The 14809-nt window shown below is 39.4% G+C and overlaps 1 protein-coding gene across 2 annotated transcripts in view; it reads left to right on the plus strand.

Moving 5' to 3' along the window:
- The first annotated feature begins 2414 nt into the window (after positions 1-2414).
- Positions 2415-14809, plus strand: part of GREM2 (gremlin 2, DAN family BMP antagonist) — a 108516-nt gene continuing 96121 nt past the window's right edge. Inside the window, exons 1-2 of one of the 2 annotated variants that reach the window (XM_049635139.1) lie at positions 2415-2503; positions 7032-7111. In XM_049635139.1, coding sequence (XP_049491096.1) covers positions 7056-7111 — 56 coding nt within the window. In that variant the 5' untranslated portion in view covers positions 2415-2503; positions 7032-7055. The remainder of the gene's footprint in view (positions 2504-7031; positions 7112-14809) is intronic. The other variant, XM_049635140.1, reaches the window with a different exon arrangement.

The following is a 14809-nucleotide window of genomic DNA, read 5'->3' on the forward strand; positions in this document are numbered from 1 at the left end:
TGGATTGCAGCATTTGAGAAAGGTATTTGAAAACTATCTTTTAAAAGTAGCAAAATGATCAAAAGAATAAAATGTAGAAAAATAAATACTAATAATTTATTTTCTCTTAATCACGTGACTAATTGGTTAGAAGAGGTGTCTCTTAACCATCCAGCTTTGCTCCTCATTAATGAAAAGAAAGAAGGCTTGAATTATCACCTAAAATAAAGTTTAAGATTTCTCTGTGACTTTAAGTTATCCATGATTTTATTGACACTGTCTTTTCAGGGATACAAAGAGTGATAGTGAACCCCCAATAACAAGCAGAAAATATCATAAACTGCTTGTTTTTATCAGTCAATTCTTTCTTTCTAGAAAGACAACTCTAAGAAACTACAAATTATTGGCAATTTATCAGAACATACCATGACATGTCCTGGAATAATGTGTAAAATAACTATTTATCAAGTTGATCATATGATTTCACGAATTGTTAGCTCTTCTTTGCAAAGGCACATGGGAATCCAAAATCTGCTGTATTAACACTTTACTTTCCTTTGAGTTGAATAATTTGTATAGAACAGTAATCTCAAAAGATAAGAAGGAAAGCAATCATTGAATCCCCCAGCTCTGTTTGCTGTCTACCTTCATAACCTAAGGCAAATCACTTTATCACTCTCTGACTGTTTCTCCACCTGGAAAATCTGGAAAGTCTTACCTATACCTCCTTTCTTTCTACACATGTTGAGACCTTTAGAGGAAATACACTTCACACATTCAAAGATTTATGACAGTGTTATTTTTTTAACTAAGGAAAAGGAACGGACTGGAGTTGTAAAAGTAATAAGGAGATGCCATTTCAAGTTGGATTGTGGTTGACAGAAACCAATGTGGATAAATGTGGTTTTGTTTTGTATTTCTTTTGTCAATTTCGGCTGGTTTCAGGTTGGCCTCTTCTGAAAATAAGGCTTCTTGGAACATGTCCAAGCAAGAAAACAAGCACGTAGTTTGTTTGGTGATAATAAATTTCAAAACTAATTTTTATTTCCTGTGACTTTGCAACAAAATGTGTTGCGAGCTGGGCTGAAACCAGAATACCAAATACTAAAATAGTATACAAAAGTCATAACATTGGGAAAAAATTTCAAGTCAAAAATCAAAATAGAGCTCAGTATTTCAGAAGCAACGTTTCTTATCAAAAATAACCGTCATTAAAATTTTCACAGGCACAAGTAAAAATGATTTTAGGGGGGATGGAAGCTAAGGGAAGGTCTGTTTGAGAAAACACAGTGAAATTTTATTTTATTCTTAATTTTCCAAGCCAAGTTTGTCAGACTCAGAAAATGTTTCTTGGGCTCCTTCTCTGCTGAGGGGCCCATTTCCTCACTATTGGCATATACAGATTGAAATTTTTAATTCAGGAAACTTTATCAGCAGAGTCTCACCAGCTTTCTTTGGCCAGTGAATCCCACTAAGAGAGTGTCTGTCTTGAGACCCTCAGTGGACCGAAGACCAAAAAATAGTAAGAGAAAGCAGGCAGGCGTCACTGGAGCCTTCTGATACAACACACGGAGCCCACGCAGCACAAGAATTGGTCTGGCGTCATTGTTCCATGTTCACTGGATGCTGTAAGAGTCTGATTTGCATTAAAAACCTCTGCATTCAATAAACAAAAATAGGGATAATGACCAAAGCTCTATTTGGAGCAGAAAACAAACTCAAGCAATGAGTGTTTTCCACTGAATTCATTCAAGATTTTATTAGTTGAGCTCTCACTTAGGTTATTGGGCTCAGCTTGCCTTTAATTTCACTGACCTCAGTTATTCAAAACAAAAGGAGTCTGGTGTGTGTGTGTGTGTGAGTGTGTGCGTGTGTGTGCGTGTGTGCGTGTGTGTGTTCGCGCGCGCGCACACACGGACGCATCACACACACACACACGCAGGCTTTGTACATTCTTCACATTGCAAACCCATCAACAAAAGGAGGAAGATCTGAGGGGAATGAGTGGTTTTTGCGGGTTTAGAGGATGGAGAATTTCTCTACATAAACAAGAAGGTTTGGATTGGAAGTCTGCTAAAAAAAATGTTACAGCTGACCACAGGGTTGTAAATCCAGACTGGAAGGGGGAAAAGAGAAACACTGCAAGCGAGTGAAGTGTGTGTGGCTGCAACGTTTGTGGCTTAGATGAGAAACAAGCGCTGAGTGAAACCGAGAAGGGGGGTGGCGGGTGTGATTTGTTTGGTGCGCGGAGCCAATAGAAATCCCAGACCGCGGTAATATCCCGGTGCAGCGCCGCGCCGAGTCAGAGCTGAGTCTCGCGCCCGTGCACATCTGCGAGCCGCAGCCCAGCGCGCCCCGCGGAGCCGGCTGCCCGCGGCCCCCAGCCCCGCGCGCCTCCGCATGCGCGTCCGCGGCACTCCGGCCCCCGAAGGCGGCAGAGGGAGAGCCAGCGCGCGGCCGGCAGTGGACTATATAGCTCAGAGGAGAGGGACCCGAGGAGGAGGCTTCCATCACGTCATTGCAGGTATGCAGCTTGTCACGACTAATGTGGCACAGACAAGGTTTCTGGTTTCTACGTTCGCCGGGCACTTAAAAGTAATGGACATCGTTGGTTCCACTGCCGGTCAGAGTAGAAAGCACTGAGTGAGTGGCTCGCTTGATTCACCCTGGATAATCAAAGCTGTTAACATGTGTTTGGGGGCCACAGGGTGTATTCACCTATCGAATTATCCGTGAGTGTAAAACAAGGACCTTCAAACTTGACCGTCATCTCTTCCTTTAAAATAACATCAGTACCTGCATGTTGCCATGCTGCCCACTTCTGTATCTCGGTGACCTCCGTTATAACTGTGACCCACAGCAACTCAAACACTATCTGATTGTTAGAAAGCAGGCTTTGAGCGTTCCCACCTACCTATCAGGTTAATAGCCTCCCCAGAGGAACAGGAACCAGAGCGGACTTGAGCATGGTTTTGATCTTTAAAGCGAATGGCCAACGTGGACTAAGCTCTTGAGTGAAATATCTCTGTATCGCTTTGCTGTGGTTGAAGAAGAAGAGAGAAGGGAGAAAGGGATTTCTCAGTGTAATGGTCAGTGACTCTTCTTGTGTACCTGATTTATTTTTACATCGTCTTATGAGTGGAAAATGCATTTGTATTCTGCACCTTCAGGCAGGATGAGTTTCAAGACCTCATATATTACTACATGAAAAAGTCGTGAATTGGAAATGTATTATAAATGTGATACTTGTGAGGAAATGCCCATTTTTGGTTTGATTTTATTTGATACTAAATTCGGTAGACATCTGGCCATTTCTTTTCCATTTTTTCTTCATTTTATTTTGAGACATGAGTTTTGTTTTAAAAAAAAATCTATTCCCTGGGTTTTTACCATGTTTGATTTCAAAATTTGAAGATGGTTATATAACTTTTTTTTCCCTGTTGATTACTTGTGATTAAATTAACATTGCTTAATGAGTTCAGTCTTGCCCTTCGAAAAGCCAATAGAGATTGAATGAAGCCTGAGTTAAAAGATTAGTCTTGCTTTGGGCGATCCTCAAATAACTGGTGTATAACTGCTCTGAATGCCTGGAAAACCAGCTTTTCCTGCAGTGAAGAACATATTCGGATTGAGGCTCTAGTTCAACAAGAGAATGTCACTGCAGCAGGTGCAAGAGCAATAGAATACCTTATCTTACTAGCACTGTTCTCTGTGGATTCTTGGTGGAACATATTCAAACCATCCGTTGGTAATTCGCAATCAATTCCCCATTCTGTCATGGCTGGTTTTCAGGGCACTCCTTATCCAAGACATGTGCCTGCCCAAGGTAGATAAGGAAGTTATAAGAAAGGTATTTGTTTTACATATCACAATGGAGAATTTACACTGACCTTTTTTTTTTTTTTATCAAATGAACATGTTCTTTTGTCATTAAGGAAAATGCATGCATGTAGTCATGAAAAATGTCCATATTTTTGCCCATTGCCAAGTTTGAATGATTTAACAGGGTATTTTTGAAATCATGTCAGAGAATATACATGGCAAATGAATATTTTATTTAGGAGAGAGCATTTTTATTTTATAGATGAATAATTTTCTCTTTTTACATCACAAAGGAAACTGACTGTAAAGAATTCACCTGTTTAAATAAATATAATTAATTGACCCAACTAAATTCTATTTACAGTTAAAAGTGTAGTCTTGTGTCACTATAAACATTTTCAATCTATAAATATAATATCTGAAATAAATTGAGGCCCATTTCCCTCTTGCCATTCAAACTCTAAAGCAACTTTGGTCATGTTGGTGGCGACAAAGTAAATTTGAGACTGAATGTATATACACACTTTGTCTGAACTAAGAGACACGATGGCTTTTTGAAGATAAATGTAAACAATGCTTTGATTACTCATTGTTTTGTGCTATCATTCTTCACTGAGAGAAGTAATCAAAAGTTCATTCCCTGTGCATTTTAGTATAGCCAGCCAGAGCTTTAGATGCCCGCAAGTTACCCGTTTGGTAAAGTTTAAACAAGGTACATGCCTTTAAATCTCTTTAGAGTAAACACCTCTTCCTTAGCCCTCTTCTTCTAAAGCAAAGGAATGGAATTAGGCTTCCAGTCTGGGCGCCCGAGTTCCTATTGATATGGAGAGGCCTGGCCGGCCTAGGTCAAGGACAAACATTGAGAGGCTGCGCAGTCACAGGCACACAACAGATTAGACCAGCCATGTTTGTACCCCAGGGTCGCTATAGCAATCATGCCAGATTGTAAGCATTTTCTCAGTATCAGGGTCCTTTAAGTATTTAGGAGAAAGTTATTGCAACTTTTTAAGCCCAACTTGTATTGGGCTTAAAACAAGTCACACAAAGGACCAGCCCAAATAAGACAAATTGTTTCGAAGGGGAAAACATGCAATTATAAATTCGGCCTCCGGTGCCATCTATTCCTGTGTTCACTTAGCTGTTTCTCTTCCTACGACAGAGTACTCCTTTATATGAATTGGACGTGCTGACTAATAATGCATAGAATTACTCTTGATCACATGTCAGGCTGCAGTATGGTCCTCAAACCACTAATCTAAATACAGATATTTCCCATGGCCACCACTTTTAGTTGGGAAGATGTCTTTGGCCAGGACATCCATAGGACCCAGCTCATGTGGAACACTGATTTGCAGAGCAGAGCCCCACATGGCAGTAAGAGGACGAATAAGGAGAGGGTCAAAGCACTAGGGTATGAGAGAAGATGGCATAAAGATTGGCATCCTTAAATACGAATCCAAGAGTCAAAGCAATAATGAGTTTATGTCCTCAAATAAGCTTCAAGTATAAAATTTAGTGAGATTTTCTGAGTATTCTAAACAGTCTCATGTGTACACAGGTACCTTGCACACAGGTATGGGATGAAAATCGATACACTTGATGAGCTGTTAACACTCCTGTATACACAGGCCAGGAGAGGGCAGCATACAAACTCTGAAAAGTGTTGCCTCCTCTTGACCAGGGGGAGACTCCAATCTCCAAATAGCTGAACCTGTCTCCCTAATTGTCTGCACCTTCCTTCTTTTGGAAAGCAGAGTCTAGGGCCTTACTTAACAAGGGATACCACATTCAGAAAGGTTTGTTTCCACCTTTGCCTCCAGACTTGGTGCCGCCTGGCAAAATAAGGAAAGCAACATAGTTAAGAGAGAACTCAATTTCTCTTGCTTTGAATTAACTTCACTCTTTGAAGCTATTCAGTCTTTATCTTTGCTCTGCCCACAGGTGGGTGGGGAAAAGGGAAGTAGAATGCAGAGAATAAAAGATAAAAAAAGAATAAGGTTTCTTGAGTTGGTTCTCCAGGGGAAAGGCTTATGTGCTGCTTTAGCCATAAACCTAGCCTTTACATGAAGCATGTGTCAAAGGCAGGTTCAAGGCCACAAGAATACATTTTATGTGCTGGCAATCAATAGTGTGTCTAGAATCCTCGCGAATTTGGTTTCAAAACAGAAGGGCTGGAATAGCGTCTCTTAGTGTTCCAGAGTTTAAGACCATGTGCTAACAAATAAGAATTATGCATCCACCTCTTAGAATCTCAGAGATGGTCAAACCTAGTCCTTAGCACACCTGGTCCAGCCTTTTACAAACTCAAGGCTCATAAGCCTCGAACTGTTGTCTCTTTCACGGATCAGCCAAATCATGGGGGCAAAGTATAAATGTGCATAGGAGAGATAATCACTCTTAAAGTGGGAAGCCTGCAACTGGCAGTGGTAATTTCTGCACATTTCGTCTCAATTTAGCTAGGTCGGTGATTTTAGCTACAGGATACTTTTGTCTCTTTGCCCTCTTTAGTTCAAATGCCACACAACTTGCTGCTAAATATGAAGGCCCTAGGAGGCAGCTCAGGAGGGGGCTTTAAAACAAAGTCTGAGAGGCCCAGAAAAAAACATTCTCGGTGAAAAGCTGAGGTTCCTCCTGGGAGAAGGAGAGGCAGAAGGGACATTGGGCTGGGGACAGGCACAGGAGGGTGAGGGAAGCCATGACCTCTGTGTCAAGAAAGGATAATTCTGAGGCTAATTCAGGAAAGTGAATCCTGGGACCTTCAGGGGCTGCCCAGCAAGGCTCAATTTGTGTGTACGAATGAGGCCTTGGAGGCTCTGATCGCTGCTTCTCTCTGGTGCCACTCTACTCTGCTGGGAGGTATGGTGTCCTTGAATCAGAGAAAAAGGTTTTTTCAAGGACAAAGTAAAGATTTCTTGGTGTCTGGGAAGAAAGGGAGGTCACTGTGTGTCCTCCACATTTGCAGTCAGATTAGCCTGTGTAGCACTCCCATGTACCGTCTGGAACTATGCAGTGCCCCAATGCTGAGAAAGCTTGGATGAAAGGGGAGGATTCATCCAGGGTCACCACAGAACCAAACACAATGCTTTAATAGTGGGGTGTTAGCAACAAGGGAGGAAGAGATAAATCCTAGAGGCTGAGAATCTCCACCGTGGCTTTTCAGTTATTGTATCGCTTCGAAGCTCCTTTCAGTCAGAGAAACTCTGGTTTCCATCTCTTTTTTTTTTTTTTAGATTACTTTGCAATAAAGGAATCCCATGGCTGAAGGAGAAATCTCTTTGAAGGTACTTACCTGTTTGAGAGGCAAAACAGGGTAAGTAAGATCATAGTGTTCTGGCAGATACAGGAACCCTCAGGAAAAGACATACTTGAGGGTATGTTACACTAAGAAAACATTTCTGAATTATGAATGCAAGGGAATTAGAAACAAAGGAAATACATGACTTAATGGAAAAATTCTCCTGAAATAGAGTTTTTGAAGGATATGATGCCAAGAGCACAAATATTCGCAAACATGACTTTCATGTTATGGATTAGTAGCAGTTCCAAACTAAAATTCTCCTCTCCTATAATTTATTTAAACAGCAAGAGAGCGGAAAAAGAGCCCACACTGCGCAGGCGAACACTTGACTAGCTCATGTGAAATGCTAAGCCAAGTTGACTTTGTCTAGTACAAATACTGTCTGCATTAAAAATCATTCCACCTGGTTCTATGACCATGATTCTAAAAGCTGGAGGAAGCTAATCTTATCACCTGTGGGAAACTTGCCACCTTCGCTCTGCTTTTATGCAATTACAACACAAACCCTGAGTAATGCGTTATATTTTCTAATTGCAGTAGCGGCATTTGGGGAAAGTTGATAAATGTGTGATATTGTACTTAGAGTTCATTTAAATCCAGCAGCTCTGCAATGAGATTTCATTGCCAACTGCTTTTTCTAGGAATCTAAGTTTCATCAAATTTTCAAGCTATCTTTAATTTATCCTTATTAATCATTTTACAAGTTAAGATTCGGCTAACATTTTTTGAATGCTTAACACTTACCAGATTATACTAGACACGTTCCTGCATATTATGTGATTTAATCTTTACTACAACCTCGAGGATTTATCTTCTGCAAGTTTTATTGATTAAGGCGGTTGATGATAACCACAACATTTGATAGCTAAGAACGTGGCCATTATGCAAGCATTCATTCAACAAATAGCTCTTGAGCTTCTTGTTTGTATAGCAGTAACAACAGCAACAGTAATAAAATAGTATGGTTATTATCACCAGCATGACCCTTTATATTTCCACATACATTGTTGCATTTAATTCCTGTATAAGCCATTTACTCATATGGTTAAAAACAACAACAGCAAGCTTCTTTCTATATCACCAACTCATCACTAAATGATTAAAATTACATATATGGAAATAATCTTGATTGACTGTGGCTTGATTTATATCTGTAGTCATAGGAGTGTCTCATTTGATAGACTATAAACAAATGAAAAATATTAATCCTCAAGCCTACTATCTGAGAGAAAAATAGATAGGTGTCAATTTTAACACTTTTGCTAAGGATGTGCTCATGTCTCAGGGCCACATCCTCTAGCCTGCAGAGAGCATGCCTCATTGTTCCTCATTAAATATTTGTAGCAATAGAAATGCTTCAGGGATATATATCCAAGACTTCAACTTGACAAATAATATGGGAAAGGTACTTAAGGTATCTCACTTTTATGAATTCAGAGAATGTAAACTTTGGAGTAAACAGACAATAACATTACTTTGTTTTAGAGAACCAAATGGTATTAAGACTCTTTTGACCTAGAAGAGTGTTATCTGGTTATTATTAAAACTTACTAAGCTGGGAAGCTCAGGAGAACTGGGATTTCACCTGTTCCTGTTTTTCACACTGGAAGTATGGCCTTAGGGACAACCTACAATCTCTTGAGTTCACTCTTTAAAAGGAGAAAGTGGAAGTGGGTCATCATATTTCATTCCAGCTCTGAGCATCAGTTCTACATGCTTCCTTCTGTGACGATAGCTGACATTCCTTGAAGGATGATTGTTTGTTAAACAGTTTATAGGTATCGTATAATCTATACCAAAATCCTAGTATTCTTGTTATTATCCTCGTTTTACAGGTGAGATGACTAAGGTTTAGAGAGAGATTAAGAGCTTTCAAATTTAACACAGCCAAGCAAATTGCAGAACTGGGTTTCAAACCCCTGTCCTCCACCTTTCGCATAGTATGTTACACCTTCATTCACTTATTTATATTATGTGTGGAGAGGATACCATGTGGGAGGTGCTTCAAGGTTATATGGGATAATTGTGAAGAGCTCAAACAAGTGGGAAAGACAAAGAATATCCTAGTAATGATAATGGTGTTTACATAGTATTATAATACAGGATGCCTTGAAAGTCTATGGTATCATTTTGCCTTGTTAACAAAACCATTTGATTGACAATATAAGTCTACTGATTATTATCTTTTCTTTACATTATTTGGCTATTTCTTCCCCTCCAATAAATGATGGTTTTAGTCTCCCTTGTATAATTGTTTTTGTCATATGTTTACATCTTTCAATAAATTTTAGGTTCCCTTGTGGACAGAAGCCATTTCTTATTCATCTTTTTATTTCCCAGAGCAGAATTGGTGCTTAATTAATTGCACCTCTGTTGAGATCCAGTTATATCTAGTTTATGGCTAGGATCAGAGACTCCTGCTTATTATCTGTTGAAAGGTGCAGTCTTCAAAAACCTGTAAATACACACATGTAGCATAGGCCAAAAAAATGACAAATCCAGTCATCTTGGGAAAAAACGTTTTCATTTTTTGCTTTGTGTTACTGATGCCTTGTGTTACACGTTTGTTTAAAATGATCATTTCAGTAAGAAAATCAACTGTCATTAAAAGTCAATTACTCCTCTTTTTAAAAAAGTATTGCTTTGACTTTAAAATGCTTAATAACCATTTTGACAGACTTTTCTCCTGTGAGAGACAACTTCATTATGAGAGGGTGCCAGTGCAAGTTTATCCTTCATCCCTTTGGGGTTTTGTGGGCTAGTTGTAACACATTGGGATACTTGCTGACTTTCTGGTCTCAGTGCTTTAATTAGGAATTAGCAAACTATCTCATACAGACAAAGTGATAAGGTTACTGAAGAATATGGAAACAATGTCAGTTTTTGAATTGGAGGGCTTAATTTAGGAGAAGCAGGAGAGTTCAAGAGGACTTATTTGCTCTCTGTGGTTGCAAGGAACAGTTTTTTAAAAATCTCTGTGAAAGAATTCTTTACTATGGGGTAGTCTATGAGAACTCAGGGGAGTCTGTGAATTTGGGTGGAAAAAAAACTGCATCCTTGTTTCCACTACCCTGTGATTGTAATTTCCCATTTCTTTTAGTTATGAATGTGAGCAACAAACCACAGTAGTGTTAGCAGAACCATCACTTTGTCACCAATAGAGATCAGAGCTATTTTCATATCACATTACAGTTGATACAGATGTCTCAAAATATCACACATATCACTACTTCAAAATTATGGTAATTATTATACCTATTTCTAGATCTTATTATTAATAGGTTATAAAAAAGACCACATGAATCTATATCACACTTTGTTTTTAATATATGTTGTTATATTTTATTATATTACACACACACACAGTTTTCTATTAAGAGTATACATTTCTGAACTTAGAAACATTATCCTGAAAAGGAGATTCATCAGACCCAAAGGAAGTCCATGGGGGACAAAAATGTAAGACACCTCACTCTATAGGATGGTAAATTTGGCTTATTCGATGGCAGACTTTCTATCAGCTGAAGTTGCTTCAACTGGAATGAGCCACCCTGTGAGCCAAGGAAGCTTTGCTGGCAGGCGGCAGTGAGGGGGGCACTGGATTGAGTTCAGTTGAGGGGAGTCATACATCAGATATGGAGTTGGCCCTTGATGCTTCCACATAACACTGAAGCTACATGGTCAAGACCAAAAGACAAAGACGTTGCTTTATTCAATTTGGATTTGCAAGGGTTTGAGCCAACCAGCTTCTATAAAGAGAGAAGAGTCCTGAAAGTCATGTCTCATACCACATATCTTTGCGAGTGTTTCTAGGCTAGTCTCAAACATCAGGAAGGACTTGTTGGATGAGTGAATTGGATGGCTGAAGGCCACAGTTGCTGATCAGGTCTGGTGAGTGCCCTAAAGAGTCAGAGACTCTTTGCATGGCTTTCCCAGTCAGTCATAGATAGCTCTATGCTGCATTCTAACTGTCTTTTCATTTCTTTTCTCCTCTACTGTCCTGTGAGATATCTAAGGGGCCATGCCTTTTGATCTTTACATCTCTAGTCCAAGATACTTAATGTTTGGCAAATGAATCGATGAATACCCCTGTAGAGGTCACTGTTGTTGCAGAACCAGTGGCCGCATTTTTAAAAAATAAATTAAGGAGGAACATATGAGAAAGGATACTTGTGATTTTACTCAATATAAGTATCATTGTGAGATTGGCTCATGGAGAACATAGTTCTGGACCACGAAGTACTCAAATAAGACCCAAAAAAGAATCCTGTATATGGCAGGATGAGCAACTTCCATTCAACTCAATGGAAGTGTTGATAGCAAATGGCTTTCAGGATGGCTGGAGCCTTGGTGGCTTCCGGTAACTTCTAGGGAGGTAAAGCATTTTTTATTGTTACAGACTTTGTTTGCGAAGGCAGTGCCTATGCTGAAAGGCAGATTCGGGAGGGGGACAAAGAAGGACATATCGAGCACATACTATGCATTTCAGGTATTTCAACATACAATATCTCATTGAATTTTTTATAAAAACTATTGAGATAAGTGCTATTGTCCACATTTTACTGACAAAGAACTGAAGCTTATTAAGCTTCAGTAAATTTCCTAACATTGTGAAGCCATCAGGGGGCTAAGTAAGCGTTAAATTAAGAATGCCAAATAAAATTCACTGCCTTTTCACTACAACAAAGCTCTTACATACTGCCTTTTTCTTCAATAATTTTAGCTGTATTGCCTCACACTGATGTAGGGTTCCTACTAAAGACTCACAGAGACAACAGTCTAGGTGGGTTGTGTTGGGTGGATAATCAAACACAGAGGGAGCATGCACTGGTAAGCATGAACTTTGGAATCAGATAAACCAGGCTCCATTCCTGTCTGAGTGGCACTATGACTTAGTAGCTACTTAGTAGCAGTATTCCTCATTTAAAATTCCATAGTGTTGTTTTAAGAATTATATAAGATAATATGTTCAACCCAGGCACAAAGATGTAACTCTTGTTTTTATGTATGTATGTATGTATGTATGTATGTATGTATTTAGCAGGCTTTTGGTATTAGTGCATTGGGGCAAAAAAGCAAAGGTTCTCAGAATGAGTACCTGTGAATGTTTACTAAAAGAACAACTCATTTCTGTGAATACTTTAGAATTGAGAGTTCAAATCCAATTTTATAAACTGAGATCAATGTTTGAGTCTTAATTTTATCTTTCAAATGTAATAATTTGTAGAAGAATTAAAGTTAATTAAAGAATTAAACATTAAATCCGAACCATTGATTCTTTGGACGATTATTTATGGATCCAGAGCTAGAAATGGCAGAATATCAGACAATGGACTATATTTTCAAGGAACTTATAGCTGATGGGGAAGATAGAACATATATTTCAATAATAAAAACACAAGATGAAAACTGGATATAATTGGTAAGGATGTGGGCAGATAAGGTGCCAGGGGGGTTGGAGGATTGAGATGTCACTTCCATTGAAGAATTTTTGATGCTTAAGGCCTGGGCAAATCATACCGTGCGCCGTTTTTCATGATTACCTTTCTGTTTTCTCCACCCTATGACCCGTGTTATGTATTAGTCTTCTAACTTCCAGTTTTAGAGATACAAAGAAACAATTCATTTGATCTTCTCATTTTACAGATAAGGAACTGATAGCTCAGAAAGTCATGTGATTTTTAAGACTGCTAACTGGGGGCCTCCGGGTGGCTCAATGGGTTAAGCGTCTGACTTCAGCTCAGGTCATGATCTCACAGTTTGTGGGTTTGAGCCCCACATTGGGCTCTGTGCTGACAACTCAGAGTCTGCTTTGGATTCTGTGTCTCCCTCTCTCTCTGACCCTCTGTCTCTTGCACTTTCTCTCTCTTTCTCTCAAAAATAAATAAACCTTTTTCAAAAAAAATTTTTTTAAAAGACAGTTAACTAGCTTTTTGCAGAACTGGTAGTAGAACCCATGTTCCCTATCTCCCTGTCTATTCCTCTTTCTACTACACCGCGTTCCCCAGTGGACCTCCACCACTACGCTAAGCCTAAATCAACAGTACATGAAGTGCTGTAGGAGATTTCACAAAGGTCCAAGGTGCAGCCTTCAGGATGTGTGCCAAAGTGGGGGAGAAATCACTGTGCTTTGGAGACAGTAGAAGGATTTTGTATAAATGCAGTGGAGTTTGTTGTTGTTTAATTTGGATGAACTTTTCTCCTGCTCTCTGTAATACTAAATAATCCCAGAGCTTGAACTCTCCAAGGCTGAGGTCCATTGAAATAGTCCCAGTCATTTTTAGAAGTCCAACAGTGTCTTCAATGCAAGTGATGAACAGATAGAAAATGGAATAAAGTAGTAGGAGGAGTAAAGTAGCCTTAAATTCTTCTTCTCAGGTCTCCAAGTGTCATAGTACATTTTGGCTTACTGAAATAATGGCAATGACTTTCCTTTCCTTCTGTTTGGATCAAGGATGGATCTTTCTTATGATATATGTAGTCAGGTTTTTCCTCATCCCCAACAACTAGTGTCTTCTCTGGTTCAAATGCCCTGGTTAGACTGGTTTGCTTGGTCATACTTAGAATTACTTTCACCAACAAATGCAACCTCTGGACAGGATTTGGGAAAAGAAAAGAGTTGGTGTCAGAGTCCATCCAGAACCTTCTCCCTCTTGTTTGTCAGAGGAAGGTCACTCTCAGGAGGAAAACATTCTGCTCTTCCTTAGCCAAGTCATGTTGGCACAGTGCTTTTTTTCCTTCCTCTTTCCTTTTATTTCTGGAACCAGACATGCACAACCAGACATCCACCTGGGACAGATCCCCCAATAAATAGTGGGCACCTCCCTCCTTTACTCTCTATTGAATGAATGAATGAGGCTCAGCAGTCCTTACTGTGGTGCCCCCAGATTACCATGAGAGTTGGCAACAGATGGACTGTTCAATGTGGGAGAAGCATTATCCTTTGCAAAGTGAGGAAGATGTTTTACTCCAGGAGAGGAAGCAGCAGGAAACGGCATAGATGAAGCAGGGTCTGTTCAAGGCAGGAAAGCCATACTCCTTGGCTACTTCATTCATGTTTGCTTCCCTACTCCAGTTGAGTTTACATGCCATTGACCTCAAGTAATTGGGCTGTGGAAGATGAAACAGCTAACTCTTCATAAAATTTCTTTTTATCCATATTTGGAGCAAAAATTGTGAACTCTATTCTTGGGGTTGAATTAGACAGTATTGCTGATGACTGATGTCTGAATAGGCACCATATGGATTTGTACAAAGGGAAGAAAATAATCCTCAGTTGTAAAAATATCTTTGGTCTTCACAAGGGTGATATGCACCCACATGTTTCTGTCAGGTGGTTTTGCTATAAACGATTATTCTTGGACTAATAGGAAAATTTCCTTTTATAGTGATTGTACATTTTCCCAGATTATCAGTGTAGCATGCAAAATCCCACAACTTTAGAAACTCAAAAGATCAAAGGCAGAGAGGCTGTTGGAGTCTTTAGACTCACCACACACCAGAACAATAGTTTGGCTACCAGAAAGCCCTTTTAATGACAACAAGAAAGTGCACTCTCATAATGGCCACACTGCACTGTGAAAATTGATATGCATTCCTAATTCCTGCATTAGATATTCCTGTTGTTTCTCAATGGCAGTAAAATTCAGATTGTCTCCATATGATTAAAACATTGGCCAATTGAGGTTTGGAGCTGTTTAGTCAATAGTA

Source organism: Panthera uncia, chromosome F1 (genome assembly GCF_023721935.1).
Source record: "Panthera uncia isolate 11264 chromosome F1, Puncia_PCG_1.0, whole genome shotgun sequence".
Classification (NCBI taxonomy): Eukaryota; Metazoa; Chordata; class Mammalia; order Carnivora; family Felidae; genus Panthera; species Panthera uncia.